We start from the raw sequence: 21,817 nt of genomic DNA on the forward strand, positions 1-21,817 counted from the left end.
ACAAGTAAATATCCAAATTTCTCAGTCTTATAAAACTTGCTTAACATGCATCACCCTGATTTACTAACTGTCATTTCATTAGAGCTATTGGATTCTTGCATGTAATATGCTTAACAGCGTTGTAGAGAGATGCAATTATTAATTATGTAAATAATTCATTCATTCATTTTCCTTTCGGCTTAGTCCCTTTATTATTCTGGGGTCACCACAGTGGAATGAACCGCCAACTTATCCAGCATATGTTTAACCCAGCAGATGCTCTTCCAGCTGAAACCCATCTCTGGGAAACATCCATTCACACACACTCATACACTACGGACAATTCAGCCTACCCAATTCACCTGTACCGCATGTCTTTGGACTGTGGGGGAAACCGGAGCATCCGGAGAACCGGAGAACATGCAAACTCCACACAGAAACGCCAACTGACCCAGCCGAGCCTCAAACCAGCGACCTTCTTGCTGTGAGGCGACAGCACTACCTACTGCGCCACTGCTTCTCCTAGGTAAATAATATACTGTCGATTTCTCCTAAATCCATTGTTTATGTCACTAATAATAAGCAAGCAACACACGAAACATTTCTCTGCATAAATCAGTAAACACTTTCCTATTATCAGGACTGACCTCTACATCCAGGAGCAACAGCTGCCCATCAAAATCTCACTAGCCAATCAGAAAAGACAGATGTTAAGTCCCGCCCCCACGAGAATTTGTGCAGGACATTGTAAAACACTTAATGTGAAAACACAGAGCACATCTACACATCAACCAGAGGAACCCATATTTCTGACAAACTTTACTTTTATTAAGTTTAACGTTAAATACTTAACACTAACTATTATTAAAAGAGCAATCTCATGAATCCACATCTAACGTCAACAATATTGTGTTAAGCGTTCTCTCTTATTGTTGTGGGAGAGGCAATGAAATGCAGACAAGAGCATTCTTTTAACAGCAGAAAGTTTATCCTAAATAAAATTTCATGAACAGCTTTTTATAAATGTGGTTTCCCCCAGTTGTGGTTTAGTTATGTTAAGCCTTTCATTATTATTCAGCAGTAACTGTATCTACCGGCAGGTGGGAGTGGCACTGTTGTCACATGATGTTTAAAAAATCCCGCCACTGCACTTCTTTTATTCATTATTTTGAAGAGCTGAAGTTGATGAGGTAATAATACAACTCTTACGCGAAACTGAAAAGTTCTAACTACTAATGAAGCTTAACATTTGTTTCCACAGTATAAAATATGTGTAGTTTTGGTGAAATAAAATAACTGTAATCAATAAAATGTGCATCATATCAATGCATACATGCAAATTAGTCAGAAAAACGTGCATTGTTCTTTCTTTCTACATATGATATAAATATCTAGGCATATTTATCTAGATATGATATAGCCAGTCACATCTGTTTCTGTAATAGTTAAATCACAGTGAGCTCATGCATATAGCATATTGTATATCTACATTCTACTTTAACATGCTATGTCAGTTAGCAGGGGATTATAAATCGACTTTCTTATGAAAATACCTAAGATGGCTGGAAGAAGACATACAGTTGAAGTCTGATTAGCCCCCGTTGAATTATTAGCCCCCTGTTCATTTTTTCCCCTAATTTCTGTTCAACGGAGAAGATTTTTTCGACAAATTTCTGAACATAATAGTGTTAATAACTCATATCTAATTACTGATTTATTTTCTCTTTGTCATGATGACAGTAAATAATATTAGACTAGACATTTTTCAAGACACTAGTGTTCAGCTTAAAGTGACATTTAAATACTTTAAAGGCAGGTTAGGGTAATTAGGCAAGTGATTGTATAACGATGGTTTGTTCTGTAGACTATCAGAAAAAATGTACATTAAAGGGGCGAATAATTTTGACCCTAAAAGGGTTTTTTAAAAATGTAATACTGATTTTATTCTAGCTGAAATAAACGAATAAGAATTTCTTCAAAAGAAAAAAATATTATCAGACAAACTGTGGAAATTTCCTTGCTCTGTTTAACATAATTTGGGAAATATTTAAAAAAAGACAATAAAATTGAAAGGGAATAATAATTCTGACTTCAACTGTATAAACATTTATTATCAAAGTCGTGTAAATGATCAGTTAAAGCCTTTTTATGCTTATTCAGATCTTATTTTAATCCAACTACAGCAATAGCTGGATGCCTTCATTCATATTAAGGATTTCCTGGACTGTTACTTTTGTGAGGCAGATCTGGAATTTCAACTCAATGAATGAATGAAACAGGCATTACTTGCATTTAAAGTGCTACAATGCCCACATCACCTTATTTTGAGGAAAACTGAAAATAAATCTCCCTATAAAGACATTTGAAGTAAACAAATTTCTAGCATATAAACCTTTATTTTTATTTTTTTACTATTTTTGATAAAATTGTTATTATGTCAAAAAAGTAGCCCATTGAATATCAATATTTTGCAAGCTATTGAATTTAGAAATTCCAGTATCTTGACAACACTACACCTTAGTTAATAAGTTAACCTTATAACCTTAGATATAAGTCACAAAGCTTCAAAATTTATTGCTAAAAGTCAACTCAAAAGCCCTATTTATTATTAAACCATTTATAAATCTATTATAAAAGTAGATTACCTTATGAAAGTGGTGGTATTTTAGCGGGGTGAATTAGAACATTATTTTTTAATGGGGATGGGGGTTGTTTGGGGGGGGTTTTGGGGCTAAGCCCCTTATCCCTTTCGACCCTAGCAACGCCCCTGATTGTTACTGAAGCTGAAGTGAAGTGAATGCAGTTTATTTGAAGATGATGCTACTTTTTGCTATTTAGCTGTTTGCTTTTTATATTTTCACTGAGGTGAAGTTGGTTTTATTTTCACACCTTCAGATTTTCTACTTAATAATTTCATTTCAGAAAAGTTTTCTTTGCAAATTCTAAATAAGGAAATCATATTTGCATTAAGGTACAACACTGTTCACAGTCAATTAAACAGTGCTGATGTTGTCTTTCATACATGTGATTTTAGACCCAATATTCATATTAGCAAAAGTTCAAATGAACAAATGTGCACATAAAACCAACTTTACCTCAATTTAATTCTCAGTTTTTTTTTTTTTTGTAAATATATAATTTTGTTCGCTTTCAGAAAGCGTTTTATTTTGGTTATTTGTCAGAAATCCAATACAGACAAACATTATGTGTGTTTTTAGTGTTGGACTAAAACATCATGTCTGTGATTTATTTTCACTTTTAATTTGGTGAAAACACAATTGTAAAAACGTTTTTATCGAATAATCAGAGGATAAAACAGCAACAGCTCAGAATATAAATGTCCTGTTAGAAAGAGGAAAATCCCCATACATGCCATACAAACGTAAGAGACATTTGAACAGACGCAGACAGGTTCTTACCTGTAGATTGTGATGAAGCTCCCTCTGCCATCTTCAATGAATGACAATCCTCCAAACACACGGTTTATAACATCAATTTAATGCTTTACACAAAACAAAAAGGGCAAATTGATTAAACAAACTGAAGAAAACCCGAAGAGAAGAGCCGCTGTCGAGTTTAGCTGCTTTCACTTTTGCTTTCTTCTTCTTCTTCGTTTACTGGCCGTTCATTCCTAAAGAGTAATACCGCCACCTACTGTATTTGTTATGCATTTGCGTGATGGTGATCTGTATTGTCTATGTAGCTTGATGAAGGGAAAACAACAACTGCGAAGTTTTCTGTTTTTTTTTTTTTGCTACCGAGGTGGTTTTTATGCAAATTTTATATCTGTTTCATCAACAGAACCCGCACAGTTATATACAATTAAAAATATACATTTTTTCGAGGGAAAAGATTTTTATGTTTTTATTTGTTTTTTTTATTATTTTTATTGACATGTGAATCTGTTGCACCCAGAGGTTGAAATAGGCTTAAATGAAAACCAGCTTAGCAAACTTATCAATACATGTATTAATGTTTAAAAATGATTACCCTGAAAAAATATTTACAATTTTAGAATTATCTTTTTCAATGATCTCTGTTACGTGTTTAAGTTGTTAAATAATTAAATGGATGAAACATAACAATCAACGAGGCTGGATGAACAAGGAGAATACACAACTGCTTGAGAAGTGAAACAAACGTATTTATTAAACAGATAATGTCAAACAATGAATAGGAAAATGTAATGTATATGTACTTTTCAATAATCCATTAAACAAAGAAAGCAGGAGTGTTGCCAAAACAAAGAAATAAATAGAACAAAACAATCTAACTAAACCCCAACCCACTAAACTGACTAACCAAAGAAAAATGCAGAAACAAAACCGTAATCTTCAGCACGACGCTTACTAAACTTCATAACTGCAAAGCATAATTACAGATGTGGCAAAACCTGCTTCAACTAACTAACAGATAGATCGACTAAGCTGCTCACATTATTAGAGTTCTCGTAAAGTACACACTGTTAGCCAGTAGCAAATCAAGATCTCATATAATCCATTTCTCATGAAGATCGTTCAACTTCTCACTAGACAATAAACTGAGCTGCACAAGTTTATCTAATAAATCAACCTCTCAATAAATAGAAAACTAGAACACAGCAATCGCATTTAAACCAAACGAAACAAACACAAGTGATCAGGCCGGCCGACACAGAGGAGATTTGCTGTTAGACAATCGCTGTTCAAGAACAGCGCAAGCTCACGGCTTTTATACTGCGCGAACCCAATCCTTATTGGCGCGCCGATTGAGTGACGATAGTGATTGACAGCCCACTCGACCAATGGTTGGACACCTAAAACAGGACAAGATACACAGCGGAAAAGAGAGAAGAGCACGCGAAACAAAAAACAAACAACAGAACACCACAAAACATACCTGAAACGTAACAATCTTATTTAATTATTCTTATTTTTAATAGTGTTTTTAATTTTATGGCCCATTAAAAATACCACAACTGTTAAGGGGGTTTAATGACATGTTTTAAGTATATAATAAGTTTTCCAGATCGGTGATCAGTTTAACCAATGCAAATCACAGCCCTTTCAGCTGAATTGAGTGCAGAGATCAACAGAAGATGCTGCTGTTTTTTATTAAAGACTAAACTGATAAAATAGACAAACTTTGAGCTGGTTTTGTCTCCGTCTCAATGATTATATAACAGACGACGTGTATCAGCTGATTACAATTAATCAAGCAACACACAGACAGTAAATAAACACCTGGTAGCTGATTTGGATAAATACAGATCAGCAAGAGCCTAAAACTGCATCTTTAGACACTCAGACATAAACATATCTATCAGGGTATAATTGTAAAATGGAAAAAAAAAGTTAAATGGACAAATGCAAGCATTATTTGAGAGACTTTTAATAATAATGAAATGATAATGTCTTAATGATCTTGAAAAAAAAAGGCGAACAGCAACAGTTTACAAGCATAAAAAAAACTATAAATGATGAAGAAAATAGTGATCATGTGTCATAAATGTCAAGTGCAAATATCGGCAGATTTGTATGTGGTTTAACACACTTGATCATCTTTTATGTATCAGATTTTGCTGCTTTTTTAGGTTGGACTCCTGCAGTCTAGACCAGTGGTTCCCAACCTTTTTCTTTGGGGCCCCCCCACATGAACATATACAAACATTGGAGCCCCCCCACCATATAAATACACACGCTCGCACACACATATGCACTGTGTATATATATGTATATACTATGTATATATATATATATATATATATATATATATATATATATATATATATATATATATATATATGTATATCTTTTTCTTCACCTCTAAAGAATCACTGCATTTACGTCTCTCTGCCATTTTTGTTTTGATTTTGCCTTTACAACACGTTGACAAGCACATTGTGTGAGTGAGCAAAATTTAAATAATTATTTAAAGTTATTTATTTTAATTATTTTTACTATTATGTTGGAATTTTAAGCATGTGTTTAGATTTTTTTTGTACTTAAAAATACATAAACTGTATAATAGTAGGGCTGCTCGCTTTTGGGAAAAATCATAATCACGATTATTTTGGTCATAATTGTGTTCACGATTATTCAAAATGATTATCAGTTGAAGTCAAAATTATTAGCGCTCCTGAGAATTTTTTATTTTTTTTATAAATATTTCCCAAATTATGTTTAACAGAGCAAGGAATTTTAACAGTATTTCCTAAAATATTTTTTCTTCTATTTGTTTTATTTTAGCTAGAATAAAGACAGGTTTAAATATTTTGAAACCAATTTAAGATCAATATTATTAGCCCTCTTAAGCAATATATATTTTTGATTGTCTGCAGAAGAAACTACTGTCATACAATGACTTGCCTAATTACACTAAGCCTTTGAATTGCACTTTAATCTGAATGCTTGTATTTTGAAAAATATCTAGTCAAATATTATGTGCTGTCATCATAGCAAAGATAAAAGAAATCAGTAATTAGAAATGAGATATCAAAACTATTATGTTCAGAAATGTTAAAAAAAAATATTTCCATGAAACAGAAATTGGGCAGGAAAAGGGTTGCTAATATTCAGGAGGGCTAATAATTCTGACTTCAACTGTACACATAGTTATTTTCCACCCTGCAAAGGAAAGAGAAATAAATACAATAGAATAAAAATATTAAACAAACTGTGCTTTAAGCATCTTCACTGTAGGAAAAACACTAACTACAGCAGTCCTTCAGTCAAGAGCAGCGAAGGTTTTCTCGTTGTTTGATTAATAATCATAAAAACAGGCGGCAGAAGGACAGTGGCGTAGCGGACGGGCCCGCAGGGCACGCACCGCGGGGGGGGGCCCCGCGTGATTAGGGGGCCCCGCGTCGTCGCGATTTTCAATAAACTCTTGGGAACAACTGTGGTCGGAACTCGGAACCAAAGTTCACAGGTCTGTGTTCTCTAAACACCTTTCAAGCGGTGGACTACTTCATTGCGATTGCTTGCCGCCAATGTTGCCAACTTAGCGACTTTGTCACTAGATTTAGCGACTTTTCAGACCCCCCTAGCGACAAATCTAGCGACTTTTTTGTGTGTTATTGGAGATTTTTTTTAGACTGTCATTTGTCCATACTGTACCGTCCCTACTCTTCTCAACGAGCTGCGTGTGATGCCGCCGGCCCCTCCCCCGCCTCACAGCACTGACAGGCGGCCCAGTCAGTCCTCGTACAGCAGCCTCTCCCACCTGCAGCCCGAGAGCAGCTCACCCCTCTGCGTACCGACGACAATTGATTTAGCACAGGCAGTGTGAAGGTATTTCCCTTGTACAGTCAAACCGATCTACTTCTACTTTATTTTAACAATTTAATTGGACCGTTTATTCTTTTCTTGTTCACAATCACAGATATTTTAGTGACAGTTTCTGAACTTGTCTGAGTTTATTACATGAGAGAGATTACGGCACATTCACTACACATCTATAATGACATACTGTATTCAAACAGCAATACATTTAGTTAAATAAACATGCTTATATAAAGTGTAGTGCAATTATAAATACCCCTTTATTAACCATAGGCTGTTAAACAAACAGAAACGGTAGAACGTGATGACGTAAGTGATATGCAAATTGACGTATGACGTATTCCCCCCACTTCATCAGGGGGCCCAGTCAGCAATCCCTGCAGGGGGGCCTCAGCATTTTGCGCTACGCCACTGCAGAAGGATTATAGCGCGCTGTCTCTTTAATAGTTTCTCTTTCACGTCTTTTAATCCTCAACTCGTTTGTTTATTACACAAATGAAGGTTAATGTACATAATTACTAAACACCGCGTTTTGACACCTATTTGACCATTAAAGCGCTCACGTTAAGATGACTAGATGTCTGCGCTCCTCTGTTCCTCTCAGTGTGTGAATGAGAGCGAATGCTGAGCGGCCGCATATGCTTCTGACTGCATGTGCGTGCTGCACACACACATAAGTACGCGCTCTTTCGTGCTTTTTAGAGCAACACGTGTACAACTGGAAAGTGGCGGTATATGATGCAATAATCATTTATCTCCATTAATGCTTTTTTTTTATAATCGTTTGAAATCGAAATCGGATTTTTGATTAATTGCAAAGCCCTATATAATAGTGGAGCATTTTTATACCCTTTTCTACCTCAACACTTATCCTCTCCCGCGCCCCCCTTGTGAACGGACCCCAGGTTGGGAACCACTGGTCTAGACCACTCACAGGTCTTATCACACATACACGCATTCACATTTTCAAAAAAAAAAAAAAACTCAAACTGAGCTAATGATCACATATCAAACACATAATAACTGCATCATAACATTGTTGAGTGAGAAATAAAATCTTGACATCCTTTTATCTCATTGTACATAAAAATGACTAATGACTAAATGAATACATTAAATGATACATTAAATGATACACAAACAAATCAAAATGACATGAATGATGATTATAAATGATTTAAGGTTTAACTGAAATAAACAATACATTAAGTACAAGAGACTCCTGAGACTCAACACACACTACAAAGAGTCCTCAGATACATCACTAGACAGTTAGCCAACATATAACTGACATGATCAAACAGGTATTAATATTCTGGTGAAAGTAAAGAATGAGAGGTTTAGACAATCCCGCTCTCATCACCGCAATAGCATGCTGTTTGATCTACTATAAGAAGCTGTATTCAATATATTGAGTATTTGAGTGTATTTGAAAGAACAGCAATTTCCAGTATTGTCCAAAACCAAAGTGACCTCAGTCAATCCCACAATGCACCACAGAAACAAGTGTACAAGCCATGTATACTTAACGGCTAAAAAAGACCCAGAATGCACTTTGAGAATTCACTAGCCAAATTAATTTCTGTGTTTGTCCACAAGACAGCTTCAGCAGTGGATTTGTATTGGTGTAAGTTTTAAAATAAAACATTATTTAGCTTAAGTAATGCACTGTATGCATATATGACTGAAATCTAAAGCTTTGTTTCAGTAATTATACAGCTGGCTGAGTGTGAAATAACTATCACAGGGATCCACTTTATATTGTATCTCCGGGTATTGCTGATGAGGAAGATCACTTATTTCTACTTTGTTTAATTTTCAGTAAAACCATTTGATAATTCTCTCCATAAAGCTTTCATTCAATTGTAAAGTGCACTGTCCAAATAAACTTATAACTGCATCTTCTTTTGTACATTTTCGCCAACTTGCTGGGATCTTACCTAACCTCTCAAATGTTTTATCATAATATTTCTCCAGATCTCTCTGGAATCTACACACAAACCACTTCCAGTAGGGCAGTTCAGAGAGATCAGGGGTGATGCTCCAGTCTGCATAAACTCCTCCTGCTTTCCTGTAGTCTTTCCATAATATTTCAGAGGAGTTACTTATAAATGTTCGACGACTGCTCGCTACAGCTGATGTGCAGATTTGAGTTGACAAATTTGTTGTTTTCCAGTAACTTATTCCATTAAGTCCAATTACTCGATGGAAAGCAACACTGTGGTCTCCGTCATGGTTTTCTATGGTGTTTGTGCAGGTGGCTCTACAGAACGGGCACTGAACCCAACAGCACTGACAGAACTGATCAATCAGGAGCTCATCTGGTCTGTCATTGTAGTCCAGCTTCAACAGAAAGTCATTGAGGTGTTTGCTTTTATCAGATATAATTGCAGGAAGCTCTTGTTTTATCACATTTTCTAGGAGATTGAAATCATCAACATCATCATGTTTGACTCCACTGAGGTGTTTTTCAGAGAAGATCAGCTGATCTGAGAGCTGCTGTGTGAAACTCTTCAACCACAAAGCAACATCTCCACTATTAGCTTGAGCATGTTCAGTAGATGCATGAGCTGCGTTCAGGATCTTCTGCTGCAGGAGTTCAGTGTTCTCCTTCATCTTGGGTAAAACACTGTCATTGAACTGATCACTGATGTACCGGCTGACCTCATCTCTGATGAAATACTTGACGTAATCTCTGGGATGATGAATGTAGTCCATGTATTTGTCAAAGTTCTCCTCTTCTGCCAGTGTCTTCAGGATGTGTTTCTCCAGGTTTGATCTGTTTCCCTTCAGTGATTCACAGTTTTTCATGATTTCATCTGCTAAAACTCTCGCAGTTTCCTTACAGACGCTCTGCTCAATGGGCTCTTTCAGTTTCTGACAGATGATCTCTCCAAAAACAGTAGCAGATGTTGCTCCATGAAGGTATTTCTGGAAAACACAGTAGTATTCCTCTCTCTTCCTCTCCAAATAGAGAAAAGGGTCATTTGCTTCTCTGAATTGTCTGTGGTGGTCACTGATCATTTTCTCAGATCTTTTGAATACAGAATAAACCAAATCCATGAAGAATTCATTCTTGAACACGTATTTCCCTGATCTTTCCTCATGTTCTGTCACTCTTGCCTTGATGTAGCCTGTGAGTTGTTGAATGCAGCTGATGTTGTAGCCCATCTTTGAAATGTTTAATGCCTGAATCATTGTGTCTGTCTGCTGAGCAACATCTCTGACAAATAATCTTATTTCCCAATCTTTAGAGTGATTGTAACCAAGCAACCCTTTAGCCATTTTAAGAGCTCCTGTAATTACGCTGGATTTCTTTAACTGTATATAATCTGAATAATCAGGCACAGTAAAAATATCCTTATACCCTCCCCAGTGGTCTACAGGAGCACTTACACAGATGTCCCCGAGGATCTGTCTCACGTCTCTCATTATGTCGATGTTTTGGATTGGGCTAGCACCTTTGGTGATTTCCTTCATCGACTGATTCCAGAGCAAATCAAACTCTTTCTTCAGCGTCTCTTCATCAGTTGTGTTGTGTTTGAGTTTTAAGGCCAGCTCTTTGCTCTTTTCATAGAGAGTGTTTTCATCATCAGTTCTCTGAGCATCAATCTTCTTCTTCAACTTTCGCTGCTGAAGAATCTCATTTAATTTCCTCTTTGTTTCCTTCACAATGTTTTCCTCAAGCTCTTTGATTTTAGTTTCAAATCTGTTTTTCCACTGAATCAGAATGTTTGCATCTGGATCTTTCTCAAAGAACTCTGACATTGATTTTTTCACTTCTTCGCTGGTCTGCTTCAGTTCTCTCTGTAGATCAGGTTCCTCAACTTCATTAATTGCTTCATTTTCTATTTGGATGTGCATTTTGTTCTTTATTTCCATCATAGCACTGCGGAGACTCCAGGACCACTTGCTGTATTCAGTCTCCAGTTTCCTGTACGTTGCTACCTCCAGAGAATTTCTGAAGCTGAAGACAAACCGTTCATTCAGTAGAGCCTCCCAGAGATCTTTAATACGGTCCTTTATATGCACCAGTCCCATTCCATCTGACTTTGACGCATGAGACATGATAGTTTTCTTCAGTTCTTGAATATTCTGACAGTAGGCTGAGTTTGGTAGGGCCATAGGTGGATTACCATCCCAGAGCTGAGCAAAATATTTTACATCATTCTGTATATCAAATCTAATGACATCACTGAAGCGTTCAGCATCACAGACTTCATCTTTAGCAGCAAGTTTTGTCATCTCATCCAGTGTCTCCTGCAATCGTTTTCTTCCCTCTTCATTTTTCTCTCCAGCTGTGACGTCTGAAACATTCTGATGCACAAACACACATCTGGGATTCAGTCTGACCGTCTTCATCCTCAGGAAGGCCTGAACAACAATCTGAAGAATGTCCTGCATCTCTGATGGGTTTTCTCCAAAGATGTTGATCAGGGTCATACTACCAAGCCCAACAACAAATGTGGCCAGTTCATTGTCATGATGTCTTGATTTTCCACCCAGTTCTACAGCACGAAGACCCTCAGTATCAACAACCAGAATATAGTCAACGTTCATCTCTTTTTTCATCTCCTCTGACATTTTGACCAGCTGCATGAAAGCTCCTCTGGTGCACCTGCCTGCACTGACAGGAAACTGGAGTCCAAACATGGCGTTCAGCATGGTGGATTTCCCAGAGCTCTGAAGCCCTAAAACTGACAGCACGAAGACTGTAGTCTGGTCTCCCAGTTTCTGGACGAGTTGATCAAGAACAGCAGAAATCCAGAGCAGAGGAACATGAGCAGCATCTCCATCCATCAGCTCCAGTGGAAACCCAGAGATCATCAACTGTGCCGCAAGACTCGGGAGAGAAGAGAAGTGAACTGGCAGATCTTTCTTGTTCTCCTTCACAGATGAACATGATTCATAGATCTGACCGATCTCCCTCATGATGTGCTCCAGACCAAAGACTGCAGCTTCAAATTTTGCCTGTTTTGGAGCCCTATGATGTGCTAATTTGTCTTCTTTTTCTTGCAATTTTTGTTTTTTTGTCAAAGTGTCATCTTTTTTGTCATGTTGGTCAGGAACTAAAAATAAACTGAAAAAATTAAGTGAAATAAACTCATCCATGAGAATTACAAGCCATTTAAGAAAATATAGCTTGTTTGCAGTATTTTGGTCTATTTCCCTAATAAAGATCTTCATAAACTCACTCAAGTCCGCCTCATGCTGCTGTTCACGGATTTTGTCCATTTCTGTTTGTTTCTGACTGATTTCCATTTCTATGTCATGTGTTTGGGGTCGATGAAGCTCTTTGTTCTTCTGACTCCACTGATGCCACAGTTTCCCCTGATGAGGCAGAAATGATTCTTTACTCTCTGACAGATCTTTCTTCTCCAGTAAACTGATCATCTGCTGTGCTGCTTCTCTTCCTCTCCTGCAGTCTTCATCATCTTCCTCATCGACTCTGATGTCTGAGTGTTTGGACAGATCTTCAAGACTGAAAGTAGAAGATGACTCAGAGAGACAATCACTTAAAGCTCTTTTGAGTTCCTTAGACACATCTGACTGATTTCTGTCCTTCAGGCCAATTTTGAATTTCCCTTTCTTAATCTGTTGCACTGTAGATTTATCTTCAGTAAAGAGGCAAATCAGTGGCTTTGAGTTTCTGTACAGGTTTTGAATCTTTTCTGCATGTTTGGCACTTTTGTCTAGTCGTGGCAGAAGAACCACATTGACTGAGGCCATTTCAGTGAGGATCTTCCACTGTTTCTCATGGTCTCCTGCATCTCCATGTAGATTACAGAAGGCCACACAGTCAGTGAATTGATCCTCATTTGTACCAGAAGGGCAGAACCAGGCGATCTCCACCACTCCGTCCATCAGGACTCTGGATCTGCTGCTGCCCGGACAGTTCCTGTGGAAGAACGTGTTGGGTTTCTCATTGATCAGACTGTTCATCAGCTGTGACTTGGATGAAGACACTGAGCCAAACCTGAAGAAGAACACCAGTGGAGCCTGTACCTTCCAGATCGGCTGGGTTTGACTGATGGTTTCATTGTCGGTGGTTTTCCTTTTCCAGCTCTTGTTGATTTGTCTGAATGTCCAGAGGGGAAACTCAATCTGTTGTGTTTCTGGATCAGGAATTAGCAGAGGCAGAGCGAACTGACACTGGGACAGTTTAGTAACCATCAGCTGCTTCAGGAAACCATCAGCACAATGAAACACGGCCATCTGAATGTCCATTGGGTGGACCTGCTCCCGAACTGCTGGTTCATTAGAAAAAGACATTTCTTCAAATATATTACCCTCATCTTCATCTGAGTCTTTAGAAGTTTGTTCCGTGTAAGTCTCTTTATTAGTCTCTTCAACATGAATGTATCTTGCTCTGTAGTTCATCATCAGCAGTTTTTGCAGGAAACACTGAACCAGCTCTTTTTCATCACAAGAGTCATGAGACTCTAATGAATGTTCAGTTATCTGATGAACTTCTGCAACATTCAGTTTTTGGTGCTTGCCTTCTAGATGAAGTCTGTGAAGTATGTTATTCATTTTTAATCTCTTCCAGTTGATTGTATTGCTCTTGCCTGACCCCTGTTCAAAAAGTCCTAACTGTATCCTGTTGAATAAATAGAAATGTATAAACTTATTAACATAGTACAGTAATCCACTTAATAATGCTGCAATCATTTCAGTAATTTAGACTTTACATTTTGTTAAAATGATGCTCAAACTCAATATCTCAATCAACACTGCAGAACTCAAAGCAATAATATTGAGCATTTGTTTGCAGACAAAGAGCTACCCATGATGATTAAAGAGCCACGGCGATAGACAGCAACAGAATGTATTATTAGGCATATTATTGAGCTCAGTGGTCCATCTGACCAGAACTGATGCATGAACCAGCAACAATGACTGTACAAGTCTCCACCCACATCTTCAGTGCTGAGGTTGAGCTTATTCTTAAGTTATTATCATGAACTTTAGAACAGCTTTAAAGTCTGCCAGATCTGCTTATTTTTCAAATTTATTATAAGAAATCCTAGCATCTTCTTTAACACAGTGGCCTGTGTTTACCGAAACACTCAACAGCTGTTAAAATTGACCTTACCCCGATGGTCATTGTTACATCACCATGTTAATGTTGTCTTCACAGGTGCTCCTGCATTTTGCTCACCAGTCCAGGGCCATACCAGCTCCCAGGATGGCCAAAAGTCCAGGGTCAGCTCCCAAGAACTCCCCTGCCAGAGCTGCAACCAGAGCCTCTATTGCCAGAGTTAAACAATCTGCCAGAGCTCCCCTGTTGCAGCCACCAGAGCTGCCCAAACCTCCATCACTGCCAAAGCCAGACGCTTCCAATCCGAGGGCCTCCAGAGCCAAAGCCTTTAGACCCTGAGATGACACTGCCACAGCATACATCTCTAAAGCCAGAGTCATTACCACCAGAGTGCTTTCTGACTTGCCAGAGCTTCCAGAGATGTGACTACTGCCACCAGAACTGCTGCAAGAGCTGCAAAAGTCATCACAGCCACTGTCAGCAGACCTGTAAGAGCCATCTGACCTGAGTGCTGCCAGAGCTGCTATCAGAACTCCCGGGTCTCTGCCACAGCTGCCACCTGTTTCAGCTACCTGATCTGCTAGTGTCTTCAGAGCTACTATTGTCAGACCTGCCAGAGCCAAATCCACATTTGCCAGGCATCTGTTCCAGATCCTAGACCTGTTTCTGCCCCAAGACCCAGGCCCTCCACTGCTCCACATCCAAGGCCTGCTTCTGCTCCACAATCCAGGCCCTCCACTGCTCCACAACACAGGATCTCCACTGCTCCACAACCCAGGCTTTCCACTCCTCCACAACCCATGCCCTTTACTGCTCCACAACCCAGGCCTGCTTTTGCTCCACAACACATGCCCTTCACTGCTCCACATCACAGGCTCTCCACTGCTCCACATCACAGGCTCTCCACTGCTCCACAACTCAGGCTATCCACTGCTCTACAACCCAAGCCCTAACACTGCTCCACAATCCAGGCCCATCTCTGCTTTACAAACCAGGTGCCACTTTGCTCTACAACCCAGGCCATCTGCTGCTCCTCAACCCAGGCCCACTTCTGCTTCACAACCCAGGCGCCACTTTGCTCTGCGATCCAGGCCAAACTCTGCTCCACAGTCCAGGCTCAACTCTGCTCCCCATCACAGGCCCTCCTCTGCTTCACATGCCAGGTCTGCTTCTGTTCTACAACTTGCTACTGCTCTATCACCCAGGCCCATCTCTTTTCATTGGACCTAACCCACCATCCCTGTTATGCCTCCACTGCACCCTCCTCTTCATTCATTCATTCATTCATTCATTCATTCATTCATTCATTCATTCTTCTTTTATCTTATTTATCAGGGGTTGCCATAGCAGAACAAACTGGCAATTATTCCAGCATATGTTTTACGCAGAGGATGCACTTCCAGCCACAACTCAGTACTGGGAGACACCCATACACTCACCCACAAGCACTCCTAGCCTATGGCCAAATTAGTTCATCCAATTCATCTATAGCGCATGTCTTTGTATTGTGCTACTCCTCCATCCTTCTATTGTTAATTTTACCTCTTTGATGCTGAACTGTCTTATGCATAATGATTATTTTTGCCTACCCTGACCATAGCCTGCATATTAGATTACTATTATGAATTTACCCTTTATACTGATGTTTGTCCCAAACTGCACGACCAAATGGTTGACCATATTTTGACAGACCATATCTTATTAAGAGGAGTACCTAACTTAACTAAACCTGAGATTGTAATGCCAAAAAAATCTACTAGTTGTCACTAACTCAATCAACAGCACTCGTCACAACATTGCTTCTACCATTGAAATCAAAAACAAGGAAATCACTCCTGATATGTGAACTGTTTTTGATGAAGATTTGCAAGGCAAGCATATTTTTTTGACATAATACCCTCTAAGAGCCCTAACTTTACATGTTATGTATGAAAAATATTTAGTGTGTTTGTATTAGTTTTTCATTTGCTTGAGCAAATGGTTGATTTGTCACTTTATGGTTAAGGTAGAAAAGCAAAACAAATGATTTCAAAACAATATTATGCATTTCTGCAGTCTGAATGGACTGTTTGCTGAGAAATATCAACTTTTTAAATATGACACAGCTTGTTATTTATTCATGAATATACTGAGATAATTTATTAAGTGTATATATATATATATATATATATATATATATATATATATATATATATATATATATATATATATATATATATATATATATATATATATATGTAACGAAGTTATATTTTTCATTGTAAATCCTCCTGAATTATGGAGCAGTTATGTGCTTTATAGAGTAAGGGCGCTCTCATGTGGTTTGTTTGGGTACCGCAGACATACAAGTTAGGCAGGAAGTGACCTAGCGCAGCAGATTTTTTTTTTTTTTTTTTTTTGGCTTATTTTTATTTTTTATTTTTTTTATTAAAGAGGTCGATCAAATACAATTACATACATAGAGACAAATAATACAAATAAATAAACAAATGCACAGAAATACACACAAAGACAAATAAACGCCAGGGTAATAAAAATAGGACTGATGAAATAAAGTTACATCTTAGAGAGACACAAAGGAAGAATATAAGGACACCGTTTTTGTTGCTTTTGGATGAAGAGAATGCTGGATAGTTTCCAAATATTGGTCTAGGTCGATTTTGAACAGATCAAAAAAAGGTTTAGAGCCACTAAACTTCTGTTTGTGAATATGAAACTTGGCTAATAGAATACACAAATTAACTACATATACTTTTTCCATGTTTTCTTTCGAGTCATCAAACAATCCAAAGAATATAACTTTAAAAGAAAAGGAAAAGTCACTCATAATATAAGATTGAATAAAGATCAACAAATCTGACCAGAATCTCTCTGTGAAGGAGCACTGCCAGAACAAATGAATAGAGTCTTCCTCTGAAGAGTGACAGAATGAGCAGTTTAAATCAATGTCAGGCTTATATTTCTAAAGACAGACCTTAGTAGGATAACATTTGTTCATAGTTCAAAGTCCATACTTTCTCCCATGGAATATTTTCAATAGTGTTATTACATAAGGGATTGTTATGATCTCTCTCTGAAAAAGGCCTCTAATTTTACAGTTATTTTTTTGTTGGTCTGCTGAAAAACACACACTTCCAACCATTGTGTCGATTAAATTCAGGGAGTGAGTGTGTGGCCATGGTAGTGTGACACCTTGCATTAGAATAAACACGCCAGAAGGGATAGAGTTTACAACAATGGCATATTCAGCAGGAATGTTAAACTTCTGCAAGAAATCTGGATAGTTGTAAAGTCTGCCTTCTGAGTTAAAGAGCTGGCCAACTAAAAGAAAGTTGTTTTTAAACCAATTTTCAAAATAGAGTGATTTATTTTTGTAAAGAATGTCTTTATTATTCCATAAATAATATCTGTGTGGAGAAAAGTTATGCTTGTATATTAGAGACCAGGCCAAGAGCATCTGCTTATGAAAATTGGAAAGTTTGATCGGTATCTTCAAAACATTATAATTACAAAGTAAAAGAAAATTTAAACCACCAACTTTGGAGAAAATATAATTAGGGATAATATTCCAGAGTGAGTGGGGATTTTTAAGAAAGTTTTTGAGCCAATTAATTTTAAAGGTGTTGTTTAACGTAGTAAAATCTAGATAATTCAGTCCTCCTTGTTTTATGGGGTTCATTATTACTGATTTCTTACCTAGCGCAGCAGATGCTGTGAGACAGCCATGCTTTGGGTAGGTGTTTTTCATGCTCCGTCTTAGTTTATCAATATTAACTTAAGAAAGTAGCGATTTCACACATTTAGTTTATAATTCGGTTATATTATCATTAAGCATTACGTTTGACTTGTGACATGTAGTTTTTGTAAGTTAAATGGCTTTTTATAAATGTCTACTGGATTATGCTCTTTAGCAAGGCCATGCGGTTGATTTGATTTTCTATTTCATTTAGATGTTGTATGTCTGCAGCAAGCAATCCACTAAACAGGGCTGTACTGTTTATTATTTCAAGTATGTCAATGTTCATTTGTTAATTGTGAATGTTATGTTTTATGCAAAATGTTCATATGATATTTATTCAAATGTGGATATTAATGATGTAACAAAGCAGATGCTGTGAGACAGCCATGCTGTGGATGTTGTATGTCTGCAGCAAGCAATCCACTTAACAGGGCTGTACTGTTTATTATTTCAGTAAACAGGAGTAATCAAATATTGTGTCCGGGCCTTCATTAAAGAGTATTTCACACAACGCAGAGGAAGCAGAAGAGTTGAAGGACCGGAGACATTTTATATATATATATATATATATATATATATATATATATATATATATATATATATATATATTTTTTTTTTTTTTTTCAACACTTTTAGGATACTTTTGAAGTAAATATAATGAATTTTTAAACCTAATTTGTGGAAATCACAACTTTCAAAGACTTATCTCTTGAATGGTGTACTAGGATTAGCACGATTGTAAAAAATTAATATTTGATTATTTTTTCTTTTGCAGTTATTTGATGGATGTCAATAGTTTCTATGGTACAAGAACTCACATCGTCAGGCCCTTTTATCAGAAAATCCCTTCACTGATGAGATAATTTAGCATGTTCATTTGCATACATTCTCTCTCTCTCTCTCTCTCTCTCTCTCTCTCTTACATGCACACACACAGGTACAATCACACCATTGCTCACACTCTCTCTTACACACATTATTCACTTTCACTCACACACACACAGTTTTTTGAAATTTGATTGATTGGTTGATACCACAGTAAACAGGAGTTTCATCTTCAGATAGCACTCGTGCTTTTGCACTAAAAGATAGTGCTGAAATGTTTTTCAGTGTTTGATATTGATATTGGAAGATTGTTTCTAAAATTGATTCACACTACACAGCATTGCTGGTTTACAAAAAAAATTTATTATGTTTTTTAATAAATTGGTCTTACACTGATTTGTATAGTATATTTATTAATTCTGGTACCTTTACCAGAAACAGACATCTCAACCATTTAGTAGAGGCTGATATTTTAGAAATTATGGGATGTGTTGAAAAATAATGCATTGATTGTGTTAACTTGCGACATTAGGAGTTAAGAAGTGCAATCAAAAATTTTCTATGTTTTTTTTTTTCTTGGTGTGGCAGTTAAAAGGGTTAACTCAGCATGTTTTAACAATCCATTTGATCCCTACACTGCTACCTTTCCATTCTGTCTTTTCTAGAAGCAACATGTGTTTTCTGTCCTCCACACATTTCCCTTTGCCTCCACTGTTTCATCCTCACACCCAGTTTTCACTACTTGATGCTACATAAAAGCTCTCTTCCACATTAACATCCTGCTTAGATGAGTTCTGTCCTGTCTTCATCAGTTCCAGTTCATAACACCCATTCAGCAGTCATTATTACAGTCGCTAATAGTTCTAAAATTCCTAACGATCTCTCCACCTATTTACATGTGAATATGAAGCTAATACAAAGTCAAAAAAGCAGAAAACTGAAGTCAAAATGTTCTTAAACGTTAGTAAATGATGGTTTTCAAAATACACTGAATCAGGGTTTTTATTTCTGAGGTTCAAGAGTCAGACTCAAGCAGGAGACTTTTACTCGAACCCAATCAAACATACCTGAAACAGCTAATCAAAATCTTCATGATAACATAAAAGCAGGCAGATGAATTTGAAAAGACTACACACAGCTGAAGTCAATATTATTAACCCTTCTGTGAACTTTTAATTAGTAAATAAATATTTCTCAAGTGATATTTGCTGACAGAAGATTTATATAATAAACACATTTTAATCATAATAGTTTTAATGAGTCATTTCTAACAACTGATTTATTTTGTCTGTGCCACAATGACGTATATAAGATTTTTCAACTTATTTTGCAAAATCCTAATATTCAGTGCCATCTAGAGCCCAGCTGAGACTCAAACCAGTGAGCTTCTTGCTGTGAGGCCACAGTGCTAAACACTGAGCCACTGTGCCACATGACCTTAAAATTGTTTTCATTCGTTTATTAAGTTTTTTCAGCTTAGTCCTTTTATTAACCCAGGGTCGCCACAGCGGAATGAACCGCCAACTTATCCAGCATTTGATTTACGCAGCAGATGCCTTTCCAGGAACTGGAACCAGTGAGACTCTTGTTGTGAGGCCACAGTGCTAACCACTGAGCCACCGCACCACATGATCTTACTGCTCAAACATGTAATAAATGCTTTTATTACAGCGAAACCACATTTGATGATAGTTTTCCTAGAAGAAAAAAAACATACTGTGGAAATTTCTTTGCTCTGTTAAATATCACTTGGGAAACAATTAAAAAGAAATAGTTTTGACTTCAATTACTTTACTACTTTTTGATTCTGGTTTTGAACCAACAAAAATACTGAGACACAGAATAATTTAAATCAAGGCTGTCCAATCCTGCTTCCGGAGGGTCACTGTCATGCAGAGTTTAGCGCAAACCTCCCTCAAACTCTTGACTGGAAGGTTCTAGTATAGTTATTTGGAAAAAGAGATAAACTAAACAGAAAACTGGCTTTTCAGGAGAAAGATTAGACACTCCTGCTTTTAAACAAACTTAACATTGTTAATATTATTTAGGTGATACATAAATACATAAGTAATGCAATAAATGTGTTAAATGATAAATTCAAACCTGTGAATGGAAGGCTGTCTGTGTGTGTTGATTGTTGGTCTCCCGTGTGAAAATCTCAAATGTTCTCTGTCCCTCTTTTATGTAGACATGCAAAACAATACCACTGATCCTGGAAATCACGTGATATAAAATAAATTCACTGGTTTTCAAACCTGTCCCAACACATCCATGTGCACAGCACTTGAAGCATTTGCTTGCAGTGTTTAAGGTGATCTACAATATTATATTTGTGCCATAAAGCACCTAAAGTCTTTGACTGAATTTTATAAGTGTATTTTACAAACTACATACATACCATACATACATACCATACATACATGTATACATACCATACATACATACATACATACATATATATATATATATATATATATATATATATATATATATATATATATATATATATATATATATATATATATATATATATATATATATATAATTCCCACAAGACATGTGATCTTTAATGCATGTGCCTTATATACAACTTCAAACTTAAGAGTTTCCTTCTACATTTTCATTTAGACAACAATGTGATTTAAGACAGGGATTCCCAAACTTTTTTATTCCGGGACCCACCTTGGCAAGTAATTCAATCTCAGGTCCCACCATAATATTTTAATATGGAAAAATGGGTTAAAAAATGTCTCCATTCAAAGCAGTCAAAAATACATGGTGTGTGGCTTTTTGGATTTTGCGATTTGATATGCACAAAATTATGCTGAAGTGCTGTTTGTGGGATGCTGGCTGTAACTCTGATCATTTTTTTGTTGATAAAGATCCTCTTCTTTATTTAGAGGAGAATATGATCAACCTTTGATCAAGCCCCTGATTATGATCAAGCCCCGTCACATCTCAGTAAACTCC

The 21,817-nt window shown here is 36.9% G+C and overlaps 2 protein-coding genes across 4 annotated transcripts in view; both read right to left on the reverse strand.

Moving 5' to 3' along the window:
* Window positions 1-3,594, reverse strand: part of LOC147845344 (uncharacterized) — a 41,219-nt gene extending 37,625 nt beyond the window's left edge. Inside the window, exon 1 of the mRNA XM_087243883.1 lies at window positions 3,399-3,594. The gene's annotated coding sequence lies outside the window, so the exon portion shown is untranslated. The remainder of the gene's footprint in view (window positions 1-3,398) is intronic.
* Window positions 3,595-4,102: 508 nt separating this feature from the next.
* LOC147845345 (interferon-induced very large GTPase 1) lies at window positions 4,103-21,091 on the reverse strand. Of its 3 annotated transcripts, none has more exons than XM_087243490.1 (3): window positions 20,951-21,091; window positions 8,196-13,842; window positions 4,103-5,676 (listed from the first exon to the last, which is right to left on the reverse strand). In XM_087243490.1, the coding sequence occupies exon 2, from the start codon at window positions 13,773-13,775 to the stop codon at window positions 9,060-9,062; it is 4,716 nt and encodes a 1,571-aa protein (XP_087099616.1). In that variant the 5' UTR covers window positions 13,776-13,842; window positions 20,951-21,091; the 3' UTR covers window positions 4,103-5,676; window positions 8,196-9,059. The 3 variants fall into 3 exon arrangements, with proteins under 3 accessions (XP_087099616.1, XP_087099615.1, XP_087099614.1); XM_087243489.1 differs by having other exon boundaries at window positions 8,188-13,842; XM_087243488.1 differs by having other exon boundaries at window positions 4,103-5,567; window positions 8,159-13,842.
* Window positions 21,092-21,817: the final 726 nt, after the last annotated feature.

This window comes from Danio rerio, chromosome 3, assembly GCF_052040795.2.
Source record: "Danio rerio strain M-AB ecotype USA chromosome 3, GRCz13ab, whole genome shotgun sequence".
NCBI classification, from domain to species: domain Eukaryota; kingdom Metazoa; phylum Chordata; class Actinopteri; order Cypriniformes; family Danionidae; genus Danio; species Danio rerio.

Excerpts from the sequence above, each read along its gene's own strand:
- LOC147845345 (XM_087243490.1), bottom strand. The coding sequence starts at position 13,775 with ATGAATAACATACTTCACAGACTTCATCTAGAAGGCAAGCACCAAAAA.